The sequence below is a fragment of the Pongo abelii genome, chromosome 2 (assembly GCF_028885655.2).
Source record: "Pongo abelii isolate AG06213 chromosome 2, NHGRI_mPonAbe1-v2.0_pri, whole genome shotgun sequence".
NCBI classification, from domain to species: Eukaryota; Metazoa; Chordata; class Mammalia; order Primates; family Hominidae; genus Pongo; species Pongo abelii.
In genome coordinates this window covers 111,853,647-111,874,686 of record NC_085928.1, presented here as the reverse complement: position 1 = coordinate 111,874,686, position 21,040 = coordinate 111,853,647, and the positions used below count along the sequence as shown (strand labels likewise).

At 36.8% G+C, this 21,040-nt stretch overlaps 1 protein-coding gene across 9 annotated transcripts in view; it reads left to right on the top strand.

Moving 5' to 3' along the window:
• NKTR (natural killer cell triggering receptor) overlaps positions 1–21,040 on the top strand; it is a 47,690-nt gene that overhangs the window by 20,972 nt on the left and 5,678 nt on the right. For 5 of the 9 annotated variants that reach the window (XM_002813894.5, XM_024244494.3, XM_054552214.2 and 2 more), the window contains 8 exons: positions 8,533–8,562; positions 9,160–9,305; positions 10,569–10,788; positions 11,561–11,716; positions 12,585–12,672; positions 13,187–13,332; positions 14,863–17,751; positions 20,482–20,577. In XM_002813894.5, the coding sequence (XP_002813940.5) occupies positions 8,533–8,562; positions 9,160–9,305; positions 10,569–10,788; positions 11,561–11,716; positions 12,585–12,672; positions 13,187–13,332; positions 14,863–17,751; positions 20,482–20,577 (3,771 nt within the window). Of the gene's footprint in view, positions 1–5,201; positions 8,563–9,159; positions 9,306–10,568; positions 10,789–11,560; positions 11,717–12,584; positions 12,673–13,186; positions 13,333–14,862; positions 17,752–20,481; positions 20,578–21,040 lie in introns of all 9 variants that reach the window. The other 4 variants (XM_054552215.2, XM_009239162.4, XM_063722564.1 and 1 more) reach the window with 3 other exon arrangements.

The window sequence follows — 21,040 nt, the reverse complement described above, 5'->3', positions numbered from 1 at the left end:
TGCTGTTGAGCGAGTATTTTTAAAAACTCATTTTATGAGATCTCCACGCAAAATTGAAATAACCCAATGTTGCTGTCATTTCCACCAAAATTTATGAGATTGTCACTCAGGAAACTTAAGAATACTAAATTTGCTTTTGAAAAAGCAAATATATTTACATGTATGTGCATTTGCATAGCCAAAAACTTATCTTTTTATTATCTGAAAATTCTAAATAAATCCTTTGGCATACTTTTAGTTATATTCTTATCTAAGGCTGCTTCAAAACCTATTTTTATCATAATTCTATCATATAAAATGTGAAAGATAACTGTCCAGCATGAGGGTTGTTGCTTTTGATTGGAAGTGAATCTCAGTTGTGCTATGTATGTTGGAGAAATATTTCATTAATGATTTATTGAAAACTTTCTTTGTCATCTTTCTGAATGAATGAGTATGAATGGCGCTTCCCTGTCTTTAAAGGAGTATATTACTGACATACAAAACTCAATGTTAAATTTGTCTGAAAAATATATTTCTACATGATCTGATGAAGTTCAGATAAGGGGCATTCTGTTCCTAAGAATGTCCTAAAAATGGAAAGCTGATAAAAGATTATGCTTAGAATTATACAGGTAAAAGACCTACAACAGTTGTTCTCTTATCTTGTTTTGATCCCATAGGTTGTTATTACTCTTCTTTAATAGAGTGATTTTCTATTCTTAACCTTAAGAGCCAATACAAAGTAGAAAGAAATATTTTCAGAAAGCCTTTTTAATAGTAACTTAATGTAAAAATTGTTTATCCTTTGGTTGAGGTTTCCCATTTCCATTTTTAAGCTTATCTGAACTGTGAACATGAAAAACATAATGATTCATTGGTCAAGAAGCTACCATTTGAGGGCTCTAAAGTTTCTTTTAGATTTCCTTTTTTATATCAGTACAATTAAAATTTGATTTATCAAGTAGCAGCAGCTTCTTGATATTGTTACATACATTAGCTTGTTCATAAAATGTTAGAGTTAAAACTCATTAAAAATGCTATCGTTAAACATACACTAATTAAAATTCAGTATACAAGATTCTCCCTTCAAAAACATCTTATTTTTATTTTATTTAGTACTTGCCTAAGTATTTTCTAGGAATATCTAGTAAAGGCCTTTACTGTTTTCTACATGGCCTAATTTTATATTGGACTACAATTTTTGAGGAGGAATGCCAAATACAAAATTTTAAATCAGTAAATTACAATTATAATTTTTATACTTATTTTCAAAGTTACTTTAGATGGCAGTAAAATCACTGTGAACTTCTGATTGAAAGAAAATTTTTTACTTTTAGTTTGAAATTTCCTTCTGGAAAGGGGTTTGCAGTCCCTTTGGAAAGGAGTAAGCATGGAAGTAATTGAGTATTTAATCCTCCTATATTTTTTCTGAAGATTTTTGTGTCTGTATACTTTTCTTTATGCTGGCTAGAAAGATCAGTTCTCAAGAGTTGCAGGATAAAATCAAATTAACTTTCATGTTTCAGAACTAAAACATATCCTTGCATTTATGGAAAGGATAGGTAAAAATGGAGATGGTGGCTGATAAAATAAAAATCTTTGAAACTATGTTTTTACAAGCCCAAAGCCTTTTGGAGTTGAAAGTATTAAAAAAAGTATGATATGCTATCTTCAGGTTATGTATATGATCACAGATAATAGCTCTGATGGTCACAGAGCTTGCTGATAGCCTCCAAAGGATGGCTCCTGCCTTTTACCCTGTTACCACAGCTCCTCATATGGCACTTTGAGTGGCAGTTCTGGAATCTGAAAAAGAAAGGATAGTGTAAGAATGGTGGTAAAATAAAAAGAACTGTCTTTATAGTTCCTGCTTTATAGGCTCAATAGGGATTTTTAATACATCCTTGCAAAATTGTTTTTGTAGTTTTTGTTACGAATCTGTTACTCTGCAATTCCTAAGAAGTAGATTTGGTGCTGTTAGTGTGGCTATTTGCAAAACATCCCTCAAGGATTCTTGTGTTTTGTGTATTAACTACTGTCTTCATTACTTACACATTTAAAAACTCCCCCTTCCTTAGGCATATGTCATTTTTATTCAACATAATTTTGCATATATTGCTTTCTTTGGCTGGAAAAATTATATACATGATGAAAATCAGATTTTCTTCTATAAATCTGTTTGTAATTTTTACAGTAACTTTATTTCTACTACTGTATTTGTCATAATGATTTTGCTCTCGGGGGTCTATATAGAAGAAAACTTGATTCTTTTGGGAATAGTACTGCTCAAGAAATGTGGAAGAAGTGATATATGGTACTATCCCCATGAATCACTAAGGAAACTGGTTTTATTTTGAACATTTTTGAAGAAATTCAAAGATTTGGGACTAAAGTTACCAAGTTAATTTGGTATTTATTTTGTCCTTTGTATTCTTATTTATTTTTTAGGTTAAAGAATAGAAAGAAACCACAAAAAAAGCTAGAATTATAAAGTCATAGAGTGGAAAGGGATTTAGAGATTATCTAGTCCAACCTTTTCATTCTGTAGATTATGCTAAATTCTTGAAAAGGCATGTAAAGTCCATGCCTTTTCATGTAAGTAAAATTTCATGTAAGTAAAATTATAGAAATTTTACTTACAATCTGGAAGAAACTGATAGCTAGAAAAAGAATGCTGCATACTTATTCATATTATTAATGCCTTTACTATAAATTTAAGCTTATTTAAGCTCAAAATTTTATTAACCACTCTGCTCTGAATTTATTTTAGTTAAGGATTAGAAGCATCAGCATTTTGCTGGAAAACAAAATGACATTTGGAGAAACATTCTTTCCCCTTTTGCTGTTACTGGTAGCTTATTAATTCTGGCTGTAATTTTCATTGTCTTTATATACATTAATCAAAAAGACAAAGATGTTGTATAAAATAGTCATGAAAAAGATTGAGTAAATAGTTTATAGCTTTGTAGTAACTTCTGGGATAGGACACTAATATAGCTGTCAGGAAACCTTGATTTTAGTTTCCTCTGTACCTTGAGTTTGTTTTTCTTAAACATTGGTGTGAAAATATGGATGTAAAAGGAAGAAAGTGTTTTGTTGGGTAGTCGTAAGTTTCTGAATGTGTGGAATGATTTATGTGCAAACATTGTCTTGCCTAATGGAAATAGTCATAATTTCCTAGTTTTCGTTAGTCTGAAAAGTGTCTTAAAGAAGTATTGGGCTCATCTTAAATCAAGAGCAACAGAAGTCTCTTCATCATCTGCTGTTAGAACATGAGTCTGCGCAACCGTAGAGTAGAGATCTGCAGACCCTGCAAGAACAGTTCCTGTCCCTGGCCACTGTCAGTGGTCATTAATAATTATAACAATGTAAGAAAACAAGATAATATAGAAGAGTCAAACTTTGAACTTTAAACAAAACATGTTTGCTACATTTTAACAGTCATAAATAGGGCAATGAGGGGGTGGGGCATAAGAAGTTTTAGAATATGTTTTTTGTCATTTAAGAATCTGACTTGCAGGTACCTGAATGGGAGAGAAGTGCTGATTATTACAAAGTAGTGGAGCAAGGAGAGTTGAGGAGTAGTTGGTTTTAAGGGGTTTGTAAAGCTGTGTTGATGTTTTGGGTAATAAAACTAGACTGGGGGTAGAAATGCTTTTTCTACCCACATATTCATAAATTTATGTAAGAAGAAATGCTAGTATAAGTGTTAATAACCTGAGAAGCTCTAGCTTTTTCCTTCCTTTTTTTGGGGTAATACCTTCATATGTTAATTTCAAATTTTTTCATGAGCAAAGATGTTCATGAAACTTAGCCATAAACCAAATTCTCTGAATATCAAGTGTCATCCCTAACATTCAGGCTTAATAACTTAATGTTTATGTGACTTATGTGCTAGCAATGTGGAAGAAATTTTTTATCTAGTAATGTTTGGTGTGTATTATCTTAACATTAGTGCTGAATTTTAGAAAGCACTTCTATTTTGGTGACTTTTGGAACACATGGGTAGAGCATTGTCAAGTGGCTTGGTTAGTTTCCATTACCCTTATACAAGTGTTGTCATTCTGTACAATTTGGTGCCTCTTCCCTGATAGCGCGATAGTTTCAGGAGTTAAAGTTTCCGGAAAGCATTGCATGTTAAAAGCTAAAGTGGACAGAAGTTATCTTTATTTCCCTCTTCTGTACTACTTTACACCTACAGTCTCTTAATTTTTTTTTGCAACATTCATTGAAAACTCCACATTATTTCAAACGTTATGTTCTTTTTTGACTTTTTCATGTTGTCAATGTCTTTATGATAATTTTAAGCTTATTTTTAAATATTTCAAGATTTATTACATTCAAAACTCTTATAAAGCATTTTGTTCATGGTATAATAGTATTTTGATCTGAGTAGTAATAGATATATGTGTTTAAATATAGATAAAAATTGGTCAGTGTGTGTTCTCCGAAAAAAAATCTTCATAGTGGGGAAAATCAGAGATTAGACAGGAAAAGAAGATATTGTGGCTAAGATTTGACTGCACTTACGCTTTCATCTCTCTTGCCTTTTTATTCTCTGAGAAGGTCCCTAAAATTGTAGTTAATGCTGCTTTATTATTATGTTCAGTGACTTAACTTCAATGTGTATCTAATATCACTGAACAGTAACTAGGGTCCAAACATTTGCTCATTAACTCCTGAAAGTAGTCTGTTGTGATATGTCACCAAACAAAGGTTTCAAATGTAGAAGCATGTGAAAGGTTCTTTAACTATTTGATGTGAATTAGTTAAAAGTTCCTTGAAATTTTATTTTGGATGATCTTAACTCACTTTTTTCTAATGAATTTTTGCTTTCAACTGGTAGTAACTGCTCCTGGGCATTCAGATTTTTATATTTATGTATGTATGCAAGATACACTATTCTCTTTTGAGAAAATGTTGTCTTAGCTAATTTCTGGGATTTGTGAAAGGAAATGTAATATGTTAATAGCTATTATTGGCACTCTATGTTATATTCCCACTTAGCCACGATGCTTTTCTTAAGCATAATTCATCTCTACGTAAATATCCCATATGAAAGAAAATTTAGAGCCCTCCATTTAAAAAAGCTTTCTTGCTCTGCATAAAACTTGAAAATAATTAATTTCAAAGTTATATTGATATTAAAACATAGATTCAGTCTTGTCTTAAAAGTGTATTACAATTTATTTCTTGCCATTTTTGTGTAAAATTTACAGAAAGAGTGTTACACCGTGCGCTCCAAAGGTAATGTCTCATTACTCTAAGGCTCTCTCTTTCTTTGCCTTTATCTCTTTAATTCTGTTGTTATGTGCATTGAAACATTTTAAGAAAAAAAAAACTTTCTGCTTTATCTGTATAGCAGCAGTACATGTAAAACAAGTGCATTTTATTTTTCATGGTTAAGCCTGGGAACTATATTTTAACTTCAGTGGCTTGTTTCCACCAAGTTCCTGTACATCTTCTGGTGGGGGAGTGGGGTTATTAGTTTATAGTATGGTTTTAGTTCTCATTTCAGTGTGGAATTAGTCATTTCTGTATAAGGGCAAAGGGTTCTCTGATAATGGTATAAAACTATAGATTGTTGTTGGAGTAGCAGTGACACTTGTCAATTTCTAGGATTTATAAGGCTTAAATACCCTGCACACATGTTTTTTAAAGTAGATTTAGGGGTCGGGGAAACTGAAAAATCACTGTCTTTAAGTACAAGAGAAAAATGGAAATGCATAAATATTGAAAGGTTTTATAATTTGAAATGTTCTCTGTGGTTTTTTCTTTTTTAAAAGGTATGTTTTCATAAGCATATATAAATTTAAACATTTTTGATAGCCTCTGGCCTTAACTTACTGAGCATGTGTCACCATTGCACAGCTCTTTAAACAGCTGCTTTTAAGATCAATGCAATTTTTTTTTAATTGAAAGTTTTGAAAGATTAAGAGTTAGTGAGATGAGCTCTCTGCCTCTTTTAGTAGAATTGAATAGTCTGGACTGTGCATATTATTTCTCTCTGCCCTTTTGTAACCCTCTTTGGCTAATGTTCTCTGTTCATCCACGTATTAGCCAAGTGCCAGTAACCCTGCTTTACATTGGGATTTCTACTCCTGGAATGTAGGTTGAGAACCCCAGAGGGCTTCTTTTTGTTAAATACTTTTAGTATTCTTAATATGTAATCTAATCCAATTAAAGTACAGATTTATATTTCTGTATCTTGAGTTGCAGATGCAAGTAATGGACTTAAATCATTGACATCAGGTTTAGGCACTATGGGCAGGCTGAGTTGTCCTTGAAAGAGTCATTCCTGTCTTCATTTGTTTTCTGCACTACTATAAAGGACCAAGTTTGCCTATTCTTGGCAGTTTTCATTTGAATTAAAAACTAAACTTGAATGTCATAAAGATAGCTATTCCATCCTCAAATTGAGTCTCAAGTAGTATGTTGCTGCATCGCTACACTACTCTGGAATGTTTTATTTCACCATTTTCTCCAAAGGTTTGCCATAAAGTGGTTTTTACAGCCTTTCTATTAGCCAAGATGGCAAATTGAATTGGGCTCTTTATGTTTTAAGAAAAATTTGCAGGCTTTTCTCAATACTACAGAATCTGTGAGTTGTGGGAGAAAGGATCAAAGAAGGAGAAGGAATGTATCTAATGAGGAAACCATACATTGTTTTTACTTGTACATATTTGGGGCTGATCCCATACACTGTAGAAAAATGTACTTTTTTAAAAGCACTCTTGGCCGGGCGTGGTGGCTCACGCCTATAATCCCAGCACTTTGGGAGGCTGAGGCAGGCGGATCACCTGAGGTCAGGAGTTTGAGACCAGCCTGGCCAACATGGTGAAACCCCGTCTCTACTAAAATTACAGAAATTAGACGGGCCTAGTGGCGCATGTCTGTATTCCCAGCTACTCAGGAGGCTGAGGCAGGAGAATCACTTGAATCCGGGAGGCAGAGGTTGCACTGAGCCGAGATCGTGCCATCGCACTCCAGCCTGGGCAACAGAGTGAGACTCCATCTCAAAATAAACAAATAAAAATAAAAGCACTCTTCTTTCATATAATAGAATCACTAGCTTCTGTACCAATTTCTTGTCTTTAGTGTACTTTGGTAAAGTTTTATAATTAAAGCACATTTCTATCTTGAAGTTACCATCCAAGGTGGTTTCTGGATGCTATTTTAATGGTTTAAACACTAGTGGCTCACTAATTCACTAGATAGTTTTTGTTCTGTTTTCTTTTTGCTGCCTGTTTTTATAATTACATTGGCATGAATTTCCACTTTTCAATCTTCTAAGGAATATCTGAGATTTGTGCTTTTAAAACTTAATATTTCCTTTAAAATTCTGGAACTTCTTAAGTTGACATTTTAATTTTTTTAAATTAAATTCTGTAGTGCTCTTACAGAACTGAATATTCTTAATGTAAGTATAAGCATTACAACTCCTTGTAGAATAAATATTTTTAGCATTGTTACGAAGGTTAAAAACTGGGTTTTGTTCACTTACATGTCTTAAAATTGCCTTAAAATGAATACAGAAATTTATATGGGAGCTTCTAGTACAGTTGACTGCTTTAACATGGCCTGACATCTAGTGATATTTTTCTGTCTTTCAAATTTCTGTTTTCTATCTCTTAAATATCTGTTTCTCATTCTTATAAATCAAGATGTTTGTGGTATATAATTCTGAGTCTAATTATCTGCTTTTGAATTTTTTCCACTCCAATTCATATAATGTGAAGATCTGTGAAAATGCTATGGGAAAACTAGCTTGGGTTCAAAATATCTTAACCAAATATACCCTGTAGGCTTCCCAAGAGTGACTGTCTGACAGTTGGTGACTGTAGAAGAAGCCGGTTGGGTGTTTTCTGGGCCAAGGAAATTTAAAATGTCTGTAATGTTATCCATCATTACTTTTTGCTGTCAGAAGGGATGGCAGATTGAAGCTTTTCTCCCTATCGCATTTTCAGAGTTGCTGTGTCAGAGCTCCACCTTGGGTGAAGGAAGATGGGCAGGAATTCTGGAAACAGAACTCCTAAGACCTACCTCTGCCTGCATAAAAATGTGGACTGACTCAGTATGAGAAATAACAAATAAGAAAACATTTAAGTGTTTGGGGCAAATGTTAATCACACTTTCTTTCCATAGGGCAAATAGGAGGTGCTTTTCTTATTTAATTACGCTGATAAATTTTGAGGGTTTTTTTTTTTTTAAGTGTTTTGTTGTTTTGGAGTTGAGAGTAACTTTAATTTTTATGTGTATTCATGCTGTGTATTTATGGCTACAAGTCAAACTGATTTCATATGTATACATACATATAGTCTAATAGAGATGATTGTAATTCATTATAATCTTGAGTTTTTTAAATTAGTAAGATGGCTACTATTGCTGTTTTGGGGTTTTTAAGATTAGATATATATCATGTTTAACTTTTTCCCCTATCTTTTTATCTTTACTTCTTTGTTCTCTACATGCTGTGTTTAAACCTTTCTGCTCTCTTCACCTGAACACATCGTGTTTGACATCATCTTTGTGTTGATGTTTATTACATAGTACCACAAAGCCTGCTCCGCACCTGGATGGGTAAGAGTTACATTCTTACTACATTGGGGAAGTGTTTGGGTGGCCAGCCATAAAGAGAGATTGGACCATGGTTGAGCCCTCAAGGGAGCGCTTTTGATGTCTGGCTTAATCTCATAGCAAAAGCTATTCCTTAGGATCACAGAATATACTCGTTTTGAGACCCCACGGCTCTCATATCACTGAAGGAGTCAATCTGTACTCATGGATGGGCTTCTCAGCAATATAATTCTTTTTTTTTTTTTTTTTTTTTTTTCCAGTTTTCCAAAATGGGTCAGATAGTAAGCAGTACAATTTCATGTGTCCCTGTAAGGAAGGTTCCCAAGTACCAAGCGAAGTCTGAATGTTACCAGACTCTTTACCCTAAAATGGTTAAGAACCATTGTTTTAAAGGCAGAAAACTGAGGCCCAGTTTGCATAATCGTTTCCTTTTATGAAGCAGATTTCAAGTTCTCATTCCATTCTAGTTGCTTCATACAACAAACAGTTTGGTTTTATTTTCAGGTCTGTGGACATGTCATTGATTACAGTTAATTGTCTTGATTACTGTTTGTAGCTTAATTATCAAACCAGTCGTTTCTTGAATTTGTATTATGACAGGGTGCATGTCGTCTTTGGACTGGTTATTTCTGGTTTTGAAGTAATCGAACAAATTGAAAATCTGAAGACCGATGCTGCAAGCAGACCATATGCAGATGTGCGAGTTATTGACTGTGGAGTACTTGCCACAAAATCAATAAAAGATGGTAAGAACTATTTTGACAGTAGTTGAAGCTAAGATGCAGGTAAAGCATTGTTGAAGACTGTAACTAGATTTGAGTAGTGGAACTAGTGGTATAGCAATAGCCCTTGGTGCCCCTGAATTATACCCTACATGTTTAATCTTTTAGCATATCTTGTCAGATCTTACTTTTTCTTACTTCCTTGCCACCAGCCTGATCCACACCACCAGTATTTTGTGTCTGGATTATTGCCGTAGCGTCGTAACTGTTTACCTTGCCTCCGTCCTATAATCTTTTGTCAGCAGCAGTAGCCTCCTAACTGATCTCATTGCTTATATCCTACGCCCGCTATGGTCTGTCCTTAACAGCAACCAGAGTGATCCCTTTGAACCATAGTTTGCATTCATGTCATGCCTGCACAGAACCCTCCAAGGACTCCATTCTTCAATCATCCAAAGCAGAAGTCTTTACGGTGGTCTCTAAGGCCCTGGCTGGTCTGGCTCTGTGCTGTCTCTCTAAACTGTTTTCCCTTATTCATTGCCTTCCAGGCACATTGACCTTTTTTCAGACATGCCAACCACTCAGGGACTTTGTGCTGCCTATTGTCTTTGTCTGGAACACCCTTTGTTAAGATATCTGCATGACACTGTCCCTTGCTCTGAAGTCTCTGTTCAAATGTTATGTTAAACTACCCCTAATCTTCCTATTCCCTTTGTTTTTCTGTCTTAGCACTTACCATTTGTCATATTATGCAATTCTTTTTTTTTTTTTTTTTTTTTGAGACAAGAGTCTTGCTCTGTCACCCAGGCTGGAGTGCAGTGGCACTATCTTGGCTCACTGCCACTTCCGCCTCCTGGGTTCAAGTGATTCTCCTGCCTCAGCCTCTGGAGTAGCTGGGATTATAGGGATGCACCACCATGCCTGGCTAATTTTTGTAATTTTTAGTAGAGACATGGTTTCACCATGTTGGCCAGGCTGGTCTCGTACTCCTGACCTCAAGTGATGTGCTTGCCTTGGCCTCCCAGTGCTGGGATTACAGATACAAGTCACTGCACCAGGCCTATTTCTTGTTACTTGACCCAACCAGAATATAGGCTTCATAAGGACAAGGGACTTACTACCTTACAGTCTTGCCAGTAATTTTATTATAAACTTGAAAAAAACTGTCTACGTTTCATTTTTTGTTTGCTGTATGTAAAGCACATTTTATGATATTCAGTAGTCACATTTTTTACTCTGAAAGGCACCGAATTTAGTACTAATGTTTTTATTAATGTTTCTTAAAAGTTTTTGAGAAAAAAAGGAAGAAACCAACTCATTCAGAAGGCTCGGATTCCTCTTCCAATTCCTCTTCTTCAGAATCATCTTCAGAAAGTGAAATTGAACATGAGAGAAGCAGAAGGAGGAAACATAAGAGGAGGCCAAAAGTTAAACGTTCTAAAAAGAGGCGAAAGGAAGCAAGCAGTTCAGAAGAGCCAAGGAATAAACATGTAATGAACCCAAAAGGGTACGTGTAAAACACCAATGTACTCTTACCTAAAAACAAACACTCTGGAATGGGAAAAGTAGGTATAATTCTATAAACTCAATTTTATTACCTGTTATTGAAAAAGGATAGCATTTTTTAAACTTTATCTAAATTGAAATCTGGCAGATCTAGGAGTAGGTAGCGTAGGCATTTCATTTCAAAGATTTGTGTGTTTTCAGTTTTCAGGTGAAAACAGTCCTAAGAACTCTTTTTTTTTTTTTTTTTTAAGAGATAGGGTCTTGCTCTGTTACCCAGGCTGGAATACGGTGGCACAATTATAGCTCACTGCATCCTCCACCTCCTGGGCTCAAGAGATCTTTCTGCGTCGGCCTCCTGAGTAGCTAGGACTACAGGCGTATACCACTATGCTTGGCTAATTTTCAAATTTTTTGTAGAGACAGGGTCTTCCGCTATGTTGACCAGGCTGGTCTCTGACTCCTGGCCTCAAACAATCCTCCCACCTAAGACCCCTAAAGTACTGGGATTACAGGTGTGAGCCACAATGCCTGGCCTCCTGGAATGCTTAAAATAAAAAAGTTAGGATCATTTAACAATTTTCCTATCAAAATTCTAGTCTTTGGGTTTTTCACTGGGTTGATATTGTTCTTTTTTGTGAAAATCATATAACTCTTTTGAGTGAGACTTGTAAGCTATCGTTAATTATGCCGTTGTTTTAGTAACTAATTTTATATGCTTTTATTATGAAATGCAAACATTATACATTTTAATCAGTGACTTGGTTTGTTCTAAGTCACTCTGAGAGGAGTGATACCAATGAAAAAAGGTCAGTTGATTCCAGTGCTAAAAGGGAAAAACCTGTGGTCCGCCCAGAAGAGATTCCTCCAGTGCCTGAGAACCGATTTTTACTAAGAAGAGATATGCCTGTTGTTACTGCAGAACCTGAACCGTAAGTAGGATGACTAAACTATTTATTTTTATTTCTCCAATACACAGTTCCGTCAGCTCATTGCATTCCACACTCATGTATGGAACATGATCCATGTTTGAAGCACATTGAAAGATAGTATGGGAGTATTAGGTTAATGAATGATATGGGGGATACCAGATTATTGAGTGATATGTACCCTACCTTTCAGAATTCACATTCTAGTAGGGAGAGGAGGTTGGGCAAGTTGATCAGGGAAGCCCTTATTGGTGATCTGGAAAGATTTTATTCCTGATCTTCTTGCCTTTGCCTTTTATTAGAGGGGTGAGGTTTTAGTTATCAGAATAGAGAGTTGAATTATTTGGGTCCATTTAAGTGATGAAGCATGGGTTCCAATTTGAATAGTGCATAATTAATTGCATGATGATTGGAGATACAATTTAGTATCATAAATAAGTTACTTTTGTTAACTCGTTCAACGATTACTTCTCTGCATTGGAAAAGTGAATGTGTCGCTTTAGATTTGGTCTGAGAAAATAGTATTTAATATATTTTGTGTATTAGATTCAAGTTTAGAATTATTAAAAGAAAATGTTTCATGAACAGAAATACCATAATGGCTGGTGTCATCGATAAGTTCCCTATGAAGAGTTATTTTGAAAGCTGAAAAGTATAGGAGTAAGAGTCCTTGTTTATAATTAGGTCTCTGCATAAAGTTATCATTTAGTTCATTAAATATTTTTTAAAGCCTGATATTGTCTTGTTTTAAAAAGCTATTGCAAAATGGCATGTATCTTTGAATTAATAGCTTAACATAATGTGTTTTCATTATTAAAAATTCTAGCTTCTTTGCTTATTTTTAATTTTCATCACAATCTTCTTTTCCTAGGAAGATTCCTGATGTTGCACCCATTGTAAGTGATCAGAAACCATCTGTATCAAAGTCTGGACGGAAGATTAAAGGAAGGGGCACAATTGTATGTGTGATAAGACTTTTTTTGAAATTATGTATCTAATAAAAAATTTTTACCTATTGTCAAAGTCCTAGCTTTAATTTTAAATATAATACAAAATCTGTTCAAGGAACTAATTGTATTAAGGTATTGCTGTTAGATCAAAGTATACTGCTGTGTTTGAATGGGTTTAATTGAGTATGAAAGGAGGAACATGTGAAACCATCCGTGAGTATGCTGAGAAATCATTAAGACTTTAAAGAGGAAAATTTTATGTGGATTACAGGTGAATCTCAGCCTTGCCCATCTCTTTTAATGCCTTGTTTGAAATAACTTCACCTGAACCTAAACCTAAAATAAAAGTTAAAAACTAAAAAAAAAAAAAAAAAAAAAAAAGAACTTTAGACTATCCTTTTGGTAACTTAAATCATTACCTTTGATGGGATGATCTGAGATTGGGTCTTTTACTTAACTCTGTCACATAGCAGACTGTCGTGGAGAGGCATTTTTTAAAATAGTATTGTTTTTGTTTTTAAAGCGCTATCACACACCTCCAAGATCAAGATCCTGTTCTGAGTCAGATGATGATGACAGCAGTGAAACTCCTCCTCACTGGAAAGAGGAAATGCAGAGATTAAGAGCATATAGACCACCTAGTGGAGAAAAATGGAGTAAAGGAGATAAGTAAGAACTTTGAGTATAAGCACAATCCTGTGTCTGTTATATTTTAAATGTTAAAGGGACTGGATACAATTCTGGACTTTTCATTAAAGATTCAGTGAAAGATTCACAGTCAGACCGTGACCAAAGGAAATATATTTGTGACTACTTGGTGAAAGTAGTACTCTTAACTAGTTGGGCTTTTAAATCAAAATCCTGTTTTCCTTAACAAAAACTACAAGCCTGTGTCTTTTAATGACCTCTTAGTCAATTTTAGAAATAATTAGGACTTAGAGGCCGGGCGCGGTGGCTCACGCTTGTAATCCCAGCACTTTGGGAGGCTGAGGCAGGCGGATCACGAGGTCAGGAGATCGAGACCACGGTGAAACCCCATCTCTACTAAAAATACAAAAAATTAGCCAGGCGTGGTGGCGGGCACGGTGGTGGGTGCCTGTAGTCCCAGCTACTCAAGAGAGGCTGAGGCAGGAGAATGGCGTGAACCCGGGAGGCGGAGCTTGCAGTGAGCCGAGATTGTGCCACTGCACTCCAGCCTGGGTGACAGAGCGAGACTCCGTCTCAAAAAAAAAAAAAAAAAAAAAAAAGAAATAATTAGGACTTAGAAATTATATAGCAGATTCTTTCCTAGCCAGCCAGGTCACTGATGAGTTCATTGGTAAATAGGAAAACGTGCACTTGGTGTACATGTTGACTTTTGATCGCAGAGACTTGCTTTTTTAGAAGTGTACACGTCTCTTACCTTCAGTGATGTCCAACGGTGGAATATTTATTTTAGGAAGGGGACAGGCCCCAGAATAGCTAGTGAAAAATATACTAATGGGACCCTGTGTAATCCTCCATGGTAGTATTCTCTTTTTCTCTGGGGACATCCTGCGGAGTGGTTTGGAATTGTGAAAAGGAGGAAAAGGAATGCATCTGCTGTGTAGAAGCGGCTCAGACACAGTGGTGCTGAGGACTTTCAATTCTGAGCCTTGACATTAACACTCAGATTGTAAAGCCTGTATCTGTTTTCGTGTACTTTTTCCTCAATTTCTGTTTTAAGTAGTTTACAGTCTTAGGGGAAATCTGGATTACCTCTGTGAGGTGGAGAAAAAACAAGCTTCATGCTAGTTTCAAGCAGCTATCCTGCATCTTCAGAAAATCAACAAATTGTTTGAGACCTTGGTTTGACTCACCCTCAAAAACTGTTCCTAGAGGCAGAGGGTTGTGAGCAGGTAATAGTCAGGAACTCTTGTCATTGAGTTCAACGGTGTTCTTGTGATTAGTTAGTTTGGTTTTCAAAAACATTTTCCTAACAAATGTAAGGTTCTTTGCTTAGCTTAAAAAAAAAAATCCTTTCGTAAGTGAATTTGTTAGTAGTTCTTAGTGTGTGTCTCTGAAACTATAACAAGACCAGGCCTATAACTCTGATTCACGCTTCCTGCGTGTGCTTAAAGTGTTAATGGGGTCAGGAACTTTGTTGTTAACAAAGCTGTGTCTTAAGGTGTAGAAAACATGCTTATAAATCACCGCATGAATATTATGTCCTTTTTATAGGTTAAGTGACCCCTGTTCAAGCCGATGGGATGAAAGAAGCTTGTCTCAGAGATCCAGATCATGGTCCTATAATGGATATTATTCAGACCTTAGTACAGCAAGACACTCTGATGGCCACCATAAAAAACGCAGAAAAGAAAAAAAGGTTAAGCATAAAAAGAAAGGGAAAAAGCAGAAACACTGCAGAAGACACAAACAAACAAAGAAGAGAAGGATTCTTATACTGTCTGACATAGAATCCTCAAAATCTTCCACTCGAAGAGTGAAATCCTCTTGTGATAGAGAAGGGAGTTCTCGTTCTTTCTCATTATCGTCTCATCACTCATCAAAGAGAGACTGGTCTAAATCTGATAAGGATGTCCAGAGCTCTTTAACCCATTCCAGCAGAGACTCATACAGATCAAAATCTCACTCACGGTCTTATTCTAGAGGAAGCTCAAGATCAAGGACTGCGTCAAAGTCCTCATCACATTCTCGAAGTAGATCAAAGTCCAGATCTAGTTCCAAGTCTGGTCACCGAAAGAGAGCATCAAAATCACCAAGAAAAACAGCTTCTCAGTTAAGTGAAAATAAACCAGTTAAAACAGAACCTTTAAGAGCAACCATGGCACAAAATGAAAATGTAGTAGTACAACCAGTTGTAGCAGAAAATATTCCTGTAATACCACTGAGTGACAGTCCCCCCCCTTCAAGATGGAAGCCTGGACAGAAACCTTGGAAACCGTCTTATGAGCGAATTCAGGAAATGAAAGCTAAAACAACCCATTTGCTACCCATCCAAAGCACTTACAGTTTAGCAAATATTAAAGAGACTGGTAGCTCATCATCCTACCATAAAAGAGAAAAAAATTCAGAAAGTGATCAGAGCACTTACTCAAAATACAGTGATAGAAGTTCAGAAAGCTCACCAAGGTCAAGGAGCAGATCTTCTAGGAGTAGATCTTATTCCAGATCATATACAAGATCACGTAGTCTAGCTAGTTCACATTCAAGGTCTAGGTCTCCATCATCTAGATCTCATTCACGAAATAAATACAGTGATCATTCACAGTGTAGTAGATCATCTTCATATACTTCTATTAGCAGTGATGATGGAAGGCAAGCTAAGAGGAGACTTAGATCCAGTGGGAAAAAAAATAGTGTTTCACATAAAAAGCATAGCAGCAGCTCTGAAAAGACACTTCACAGTAAATATGTCAAAGGTAGAGATAGGTCTTCGTGTGTGAGAAAGTATAGCGAGAGCAGATCGTCTTTAGATTATTCTTCAGACAGTGAGCAGTCAAGTGTTCAGGCCACACAGTCAGCCCAGGAAAAAGAGAAGCAGGGCCAAATGGAAAGAACACATAGTAAACAAGAAAAAAACAGAGGTGAAGAAAAATCCAAGTCTGAACGGGAATGCCCTCATTCAAAAAAAAGAACTTCGAAAGAGAATCTTTCTGATCACCTTAGAAATGGCAGTAAGCCCAAAAGGAAGAATTATGCTGGTAGTAAATGGGACTCTGAGTCAAATTCAGAACGAGATGTAACTAAAAACAGTAAAAATGATTCCCATCCATCCTCTGACAAGGAGGAAGGTGAGGCCACATCCGATTCTGAATCAGAGGTTAGTGAAATTCACATCAAAGTCAAACCCACAACCAAGTCGTCCGCAAATACTTCACTGCCTGATGATAATGGTGCTTGGAAATCAAGCAAACAGCGCACATCAACTTCTGACTCTGAGGGGTCCTGTTCCAATTCGGAAAACAATAGGGGAAAGCCACAAAAGCACAAACATGGGTCAAAGGAAAATCTTAAAAGAGAACACACCAAAAAAGTGAAAGAGAAATTGAAAGGGAAAAAAGACAAAAAGCACAAGGCTCCAAAACGAAAGCAAGCATTTCACTGGCAGCCTCCACTAGAGTTTGGTGAAGAGGAGGAGGAGGAGATTGATGACAAGCAAGTTACTCAGGAATCAAAAGAGAAAAAAGTTTCTGAAAACAGTGAAACCATAAAAGATAATATTCCAAAAACTGAGAAATCCAGTGAAGAGGACAACCTTTCAGGTAAACATAATACAGTGACTGTTTCATCAGATCTTGATCAGTTTACTAAAGATGATAGTAAACTCAGTATTTCTCTCACAGCTTTAAATACGGAGGAAAATGTGGCCTGTTTACAAAACATTCAGCATGTTGAAGAAAGTGTTCCCAATGGAGTGGAAGATGTGCTTCAAACAGATGACAACATGGAGATCTGTACTCCTGATAGGAGTTCCCCAGCAAAGGTAGAGGAGACTTCCCCTCTAGGAAATGCACGGCTTGACACCCCAGATATAAACATTGTTTTGAAGCCGGATATGGCAACAGAACATCCTCAAGCAGAGGTAGTAAAACAGGAAAGCAGCATGTCCGAAAGTAAAGTGTTGGGTGAAGTGGGGAAACAGGACAGCGGCTCTGCTAGCTTGGCTAGTGCTGGAGAAAGTACCGGGAAGAAGGAGGTGGCTGAGAAGAGCCAGATCAACCTCATTGATAAGAAATGGAAGCCCCTGCAAGGTGTGGGGAACCTGGCAGCACCTACTGCTGCCACATCCAGTGCTGTGGAAGTTAAGGTGTTGACCACTGTGCCTGAAATGAAACCACAAGGCTTGAGAATAGAAATTAAAAGCAAAAATAAAGTTCGGCCTGGGTCTCTCTTTGATGAAGTAAGAAAGACAGCACGCTTAAACCGTAGACCAAGAAATCAGGAGAGTTCAAGTGATGAGCAGACGCCTAGTCGGGATGATGACAGCCAGTCCAGGAGTCCAAGTAGATCTCGAAGTAAATCTGAAACCAAATCAAGACACAGAACAAGGTCTGTCTCCTATAGTCACTCAAGAAGTCGATCGAGAAGTTCCACATCATCTTATCGGTGAGCAATATTCTCTTTCATTTCTTCTCCCAAGGAGAGTCTGTTATTGTTTAGCTTGGAAGAATATCAGAATTAGGGACAGAATCACCATTTCCAAATATCTGAAAGGAATAAGAAGTCTTGTTTTGTGTGATTCAGAGAGTAGATTGAGAACTTAGGGAGAGGGAATTTCAGGAGGAGAAATTTGGGCTGGGTTTACAAAACTCTTATTACTATCAGTTTAAAGCTCTCTGTCACTAGAAATGAGCTCCCATGATAGGTGGTAGATTCTCCATCTTTGGTGTGAGGCTGCTTCTTGCCAGTCAAGTGATGCCTTAGAAGGGAATCCTGAATTAATAGAATATATAGAATTTGCAGATCATTAATCTAACCTTCCATTTTACACATGTGGAAGGTGAGGGCCAGAGAGACAAAGTTACCTGCCCAAGACGTGCATCTTAGTTTAGATGGGGGGGTAGGGATAAAAATGATCATCTTTAGATTTTTGTTGTTGTTTGAAAAGCAATAAAAGAATTTAAAACACCTTTTTCTTATCTTTGTCACTCTACACCTTCATGAAAAGATTTTTTGTTATTGTTATAAATTGCATCATAACTTGTCAGCATAGAATGGATAACAGATGAGAATTAAAAACTAAAAATATTTGTTATGGTAATAGGAAGTTAGTAAGCAGTTGTGTTGCATTCTTTTTCTTGTAAATATTTTATGGTTTTGCCTGTTTCTTAATTATTCATATCCCTTATTTTATTGTGCTTGATATTCATCATTTGAACTGAAAATACCGTAAGAATCTTTGACATTTGTTTCCTTTTTAGTTATTCATCAGTCCTTCTTCCCTTGCCTACCCAGACTTCTTAAAAAAGAAACTGCCACGTGCCATCTATACTCGGTCTCCCATTTTCTCCTCGGCTGTGTGCTTGCTGCCTTCTGTGCCTTCCCCTCCCCGTATCTCTTAGTTTACTAAGACTTTCAGGTACTTCTGATGGCCAGTGCCATGGCATATTTTCAGCCTCACTTCTGGAGCCCTCTGCTAGCTCTCCTTTCTCCCACTCAGGCCATTTTGTCCTTGTGTTATAGGCTTCTCTTCCTCCTCGTGGCCTTTTCTCTCTGAGTTCCTGTTGATAGATGCAGTTGCCTATTGAGCGACTCCAGCTTCCTGTCTGCTTATGATCCGCCTTACCATTTACACAGAGACAGCTCTGAGCTATTCGTGATGCTGGCCACTTCTCATTTACCTTCCCACCTCCGCCTTGGAGTGGGTGGTATTTCAGTTTGTAATGAAGACAGCAAGGCATAGAAAGGCTAAGGGACTTGTTCTAGGCTATGACTGAGATGGATAAGCCTGGGTGCTGCCCTGCCTCCCTGTTTCGGTTACCTGCCTGGGCCTGACACCCCTGTTAGGCTGTGAACTCCTTGAAGTCAGGAACTGTGTGTTACTCATCGTTCAGTCACCTCACAGGGTCTGGCTTTATTATTTTTGGTTGAATAAATGACTACAGTCTTATTAGAACATAATGTATTCATTTTCTTGCAGATATACTGGAAGCAGGTCATGTCTTCCAAAACATAGTGCATACTGAATAAAACCTATGGTGATATTATATTACATAATGTCACCTGTACACAGAGGTATTGTTCTGTTCCTGAATGACAGGCTTAAAGTAGGGGAGAAGGGTGGGGAGCCAAGTGAATGCAGAGGGGCAGAATTGTACTGCTTACATTTTTGCTTGTTTTATTAAGTATTAGACATAAAAAATGATAAAAGTATAAAAAACTATATAATACATACTCATGTACCTGCCATCTAGCTTAAAAAATAGATCTTTGGGCCGGGTGTGGTGGCTCACGCCTGTAATCCCAGTACTTTGGGAGGCTGAGGCGGGCAGATCATAAGGTCAGGAGTTCAAGACCAGCCTGACCAACATGGTGAAACCCTGTCTCTACTAAAAGTACAAAAATTAGCCGGGCGTGGTAGTGCGCGTCTGTAATCCCAGCTACTCAGGAGGCTGAGGCAGGAGAATTGCTTGAACCTGGGAAGCAGAGGTTGCAGTGAGCCAAGATCATGCCACTGCACTCCAGCTTGGGCGACAGAGCAAGACTCCTTCTCAAAAAAAAGAAAAAAAATAGAGCTTTGATGTACCAGTGCCACCCCTAGTTGCACGCCTGTGTCCCAAAGTTAACCATTATTCTAAACTTTGGTTATAATTTTGTTGTCTTTCTTTATAGCTTTACCCCAAATGTTTCTATCTTTATACAATGTTATGTTTGCACTTTTTATAAGTGAAATACTTTTATATATATAGATGTTCTACATTTGCCTTCATTCAACATTGTGTTCTAGAGATACATCCTTGCTGATACATGTAGCTGTAGTTCATTTTCTTCAGAATATTTCATTATATGTCTCTACCTTAATTTTTTTTTAACCCATTCTACCATTAGTGGAGATTTGGTTTATTTTCTTCTCAGTGTTATTGGTGTTATAAATCAGGCTTCTATGAACATACTTGTGCCAACTTTTTCTTGTTTTTCTTTATTTTCTTCTGTTTGATTTTAACCATGGTTGTTTCGAGATTTCCTCATTAGCTGACACTGTCATATCCACTGTGAGGAGTTTGTGAGAGGCCTTTCTTCTTGTTGTGTTTTCCCCTTCCTGCCCTACCAGTAATTAATTTTAATATCGTGGTGAGTTAACATAATTATATATTTTTTCAATTGCTTTAATTGTAGATCAAGAAGCTACTCTAGAAGTCGGAGCAGAGGATGGTACAGCAGAGGCCGAACCAGAAGCCGGAGCAGTTCCTACCGGAGTTACAAAAGTCACAGGTGAGCTTGTGATCTCGCCCTGTGATGTGGTCTCCATCATGTCCGCTTTTTAAGGCTACATAGGCAGAGGGGGTAGTTGTTGAGAAGAATCATGTCATTACTGAATATAATACTGGCCTATTTTCTCATGTAGTTTTTTCCTGTGAAAGAGCTGTGGAATTCTTGACTATTCCTCTGTTGGAATCTTATCAGAGTGAGGCAAGAGGAGCAGTAGAAATACTTAAGAAGCCTTGACCCCTACCTCCACCTCCCCCACATGCATCTTCCTTAACCTAAGTTTTACATCTGCATTCACCTCTTGACATGGGTTAGAGATTGGGATAGGAAGATTGTAGAGAGGGGACCAAGAGGAAGAAGTATATATATATTGTGGGAAGGGTGGCCCCAGATTTCTAGTTCTCCTAGCTTCTTTGCCTCTTTTGCCTCCGAGGTATTTTCTGCTGCTGTCACTTCACTTTACTTA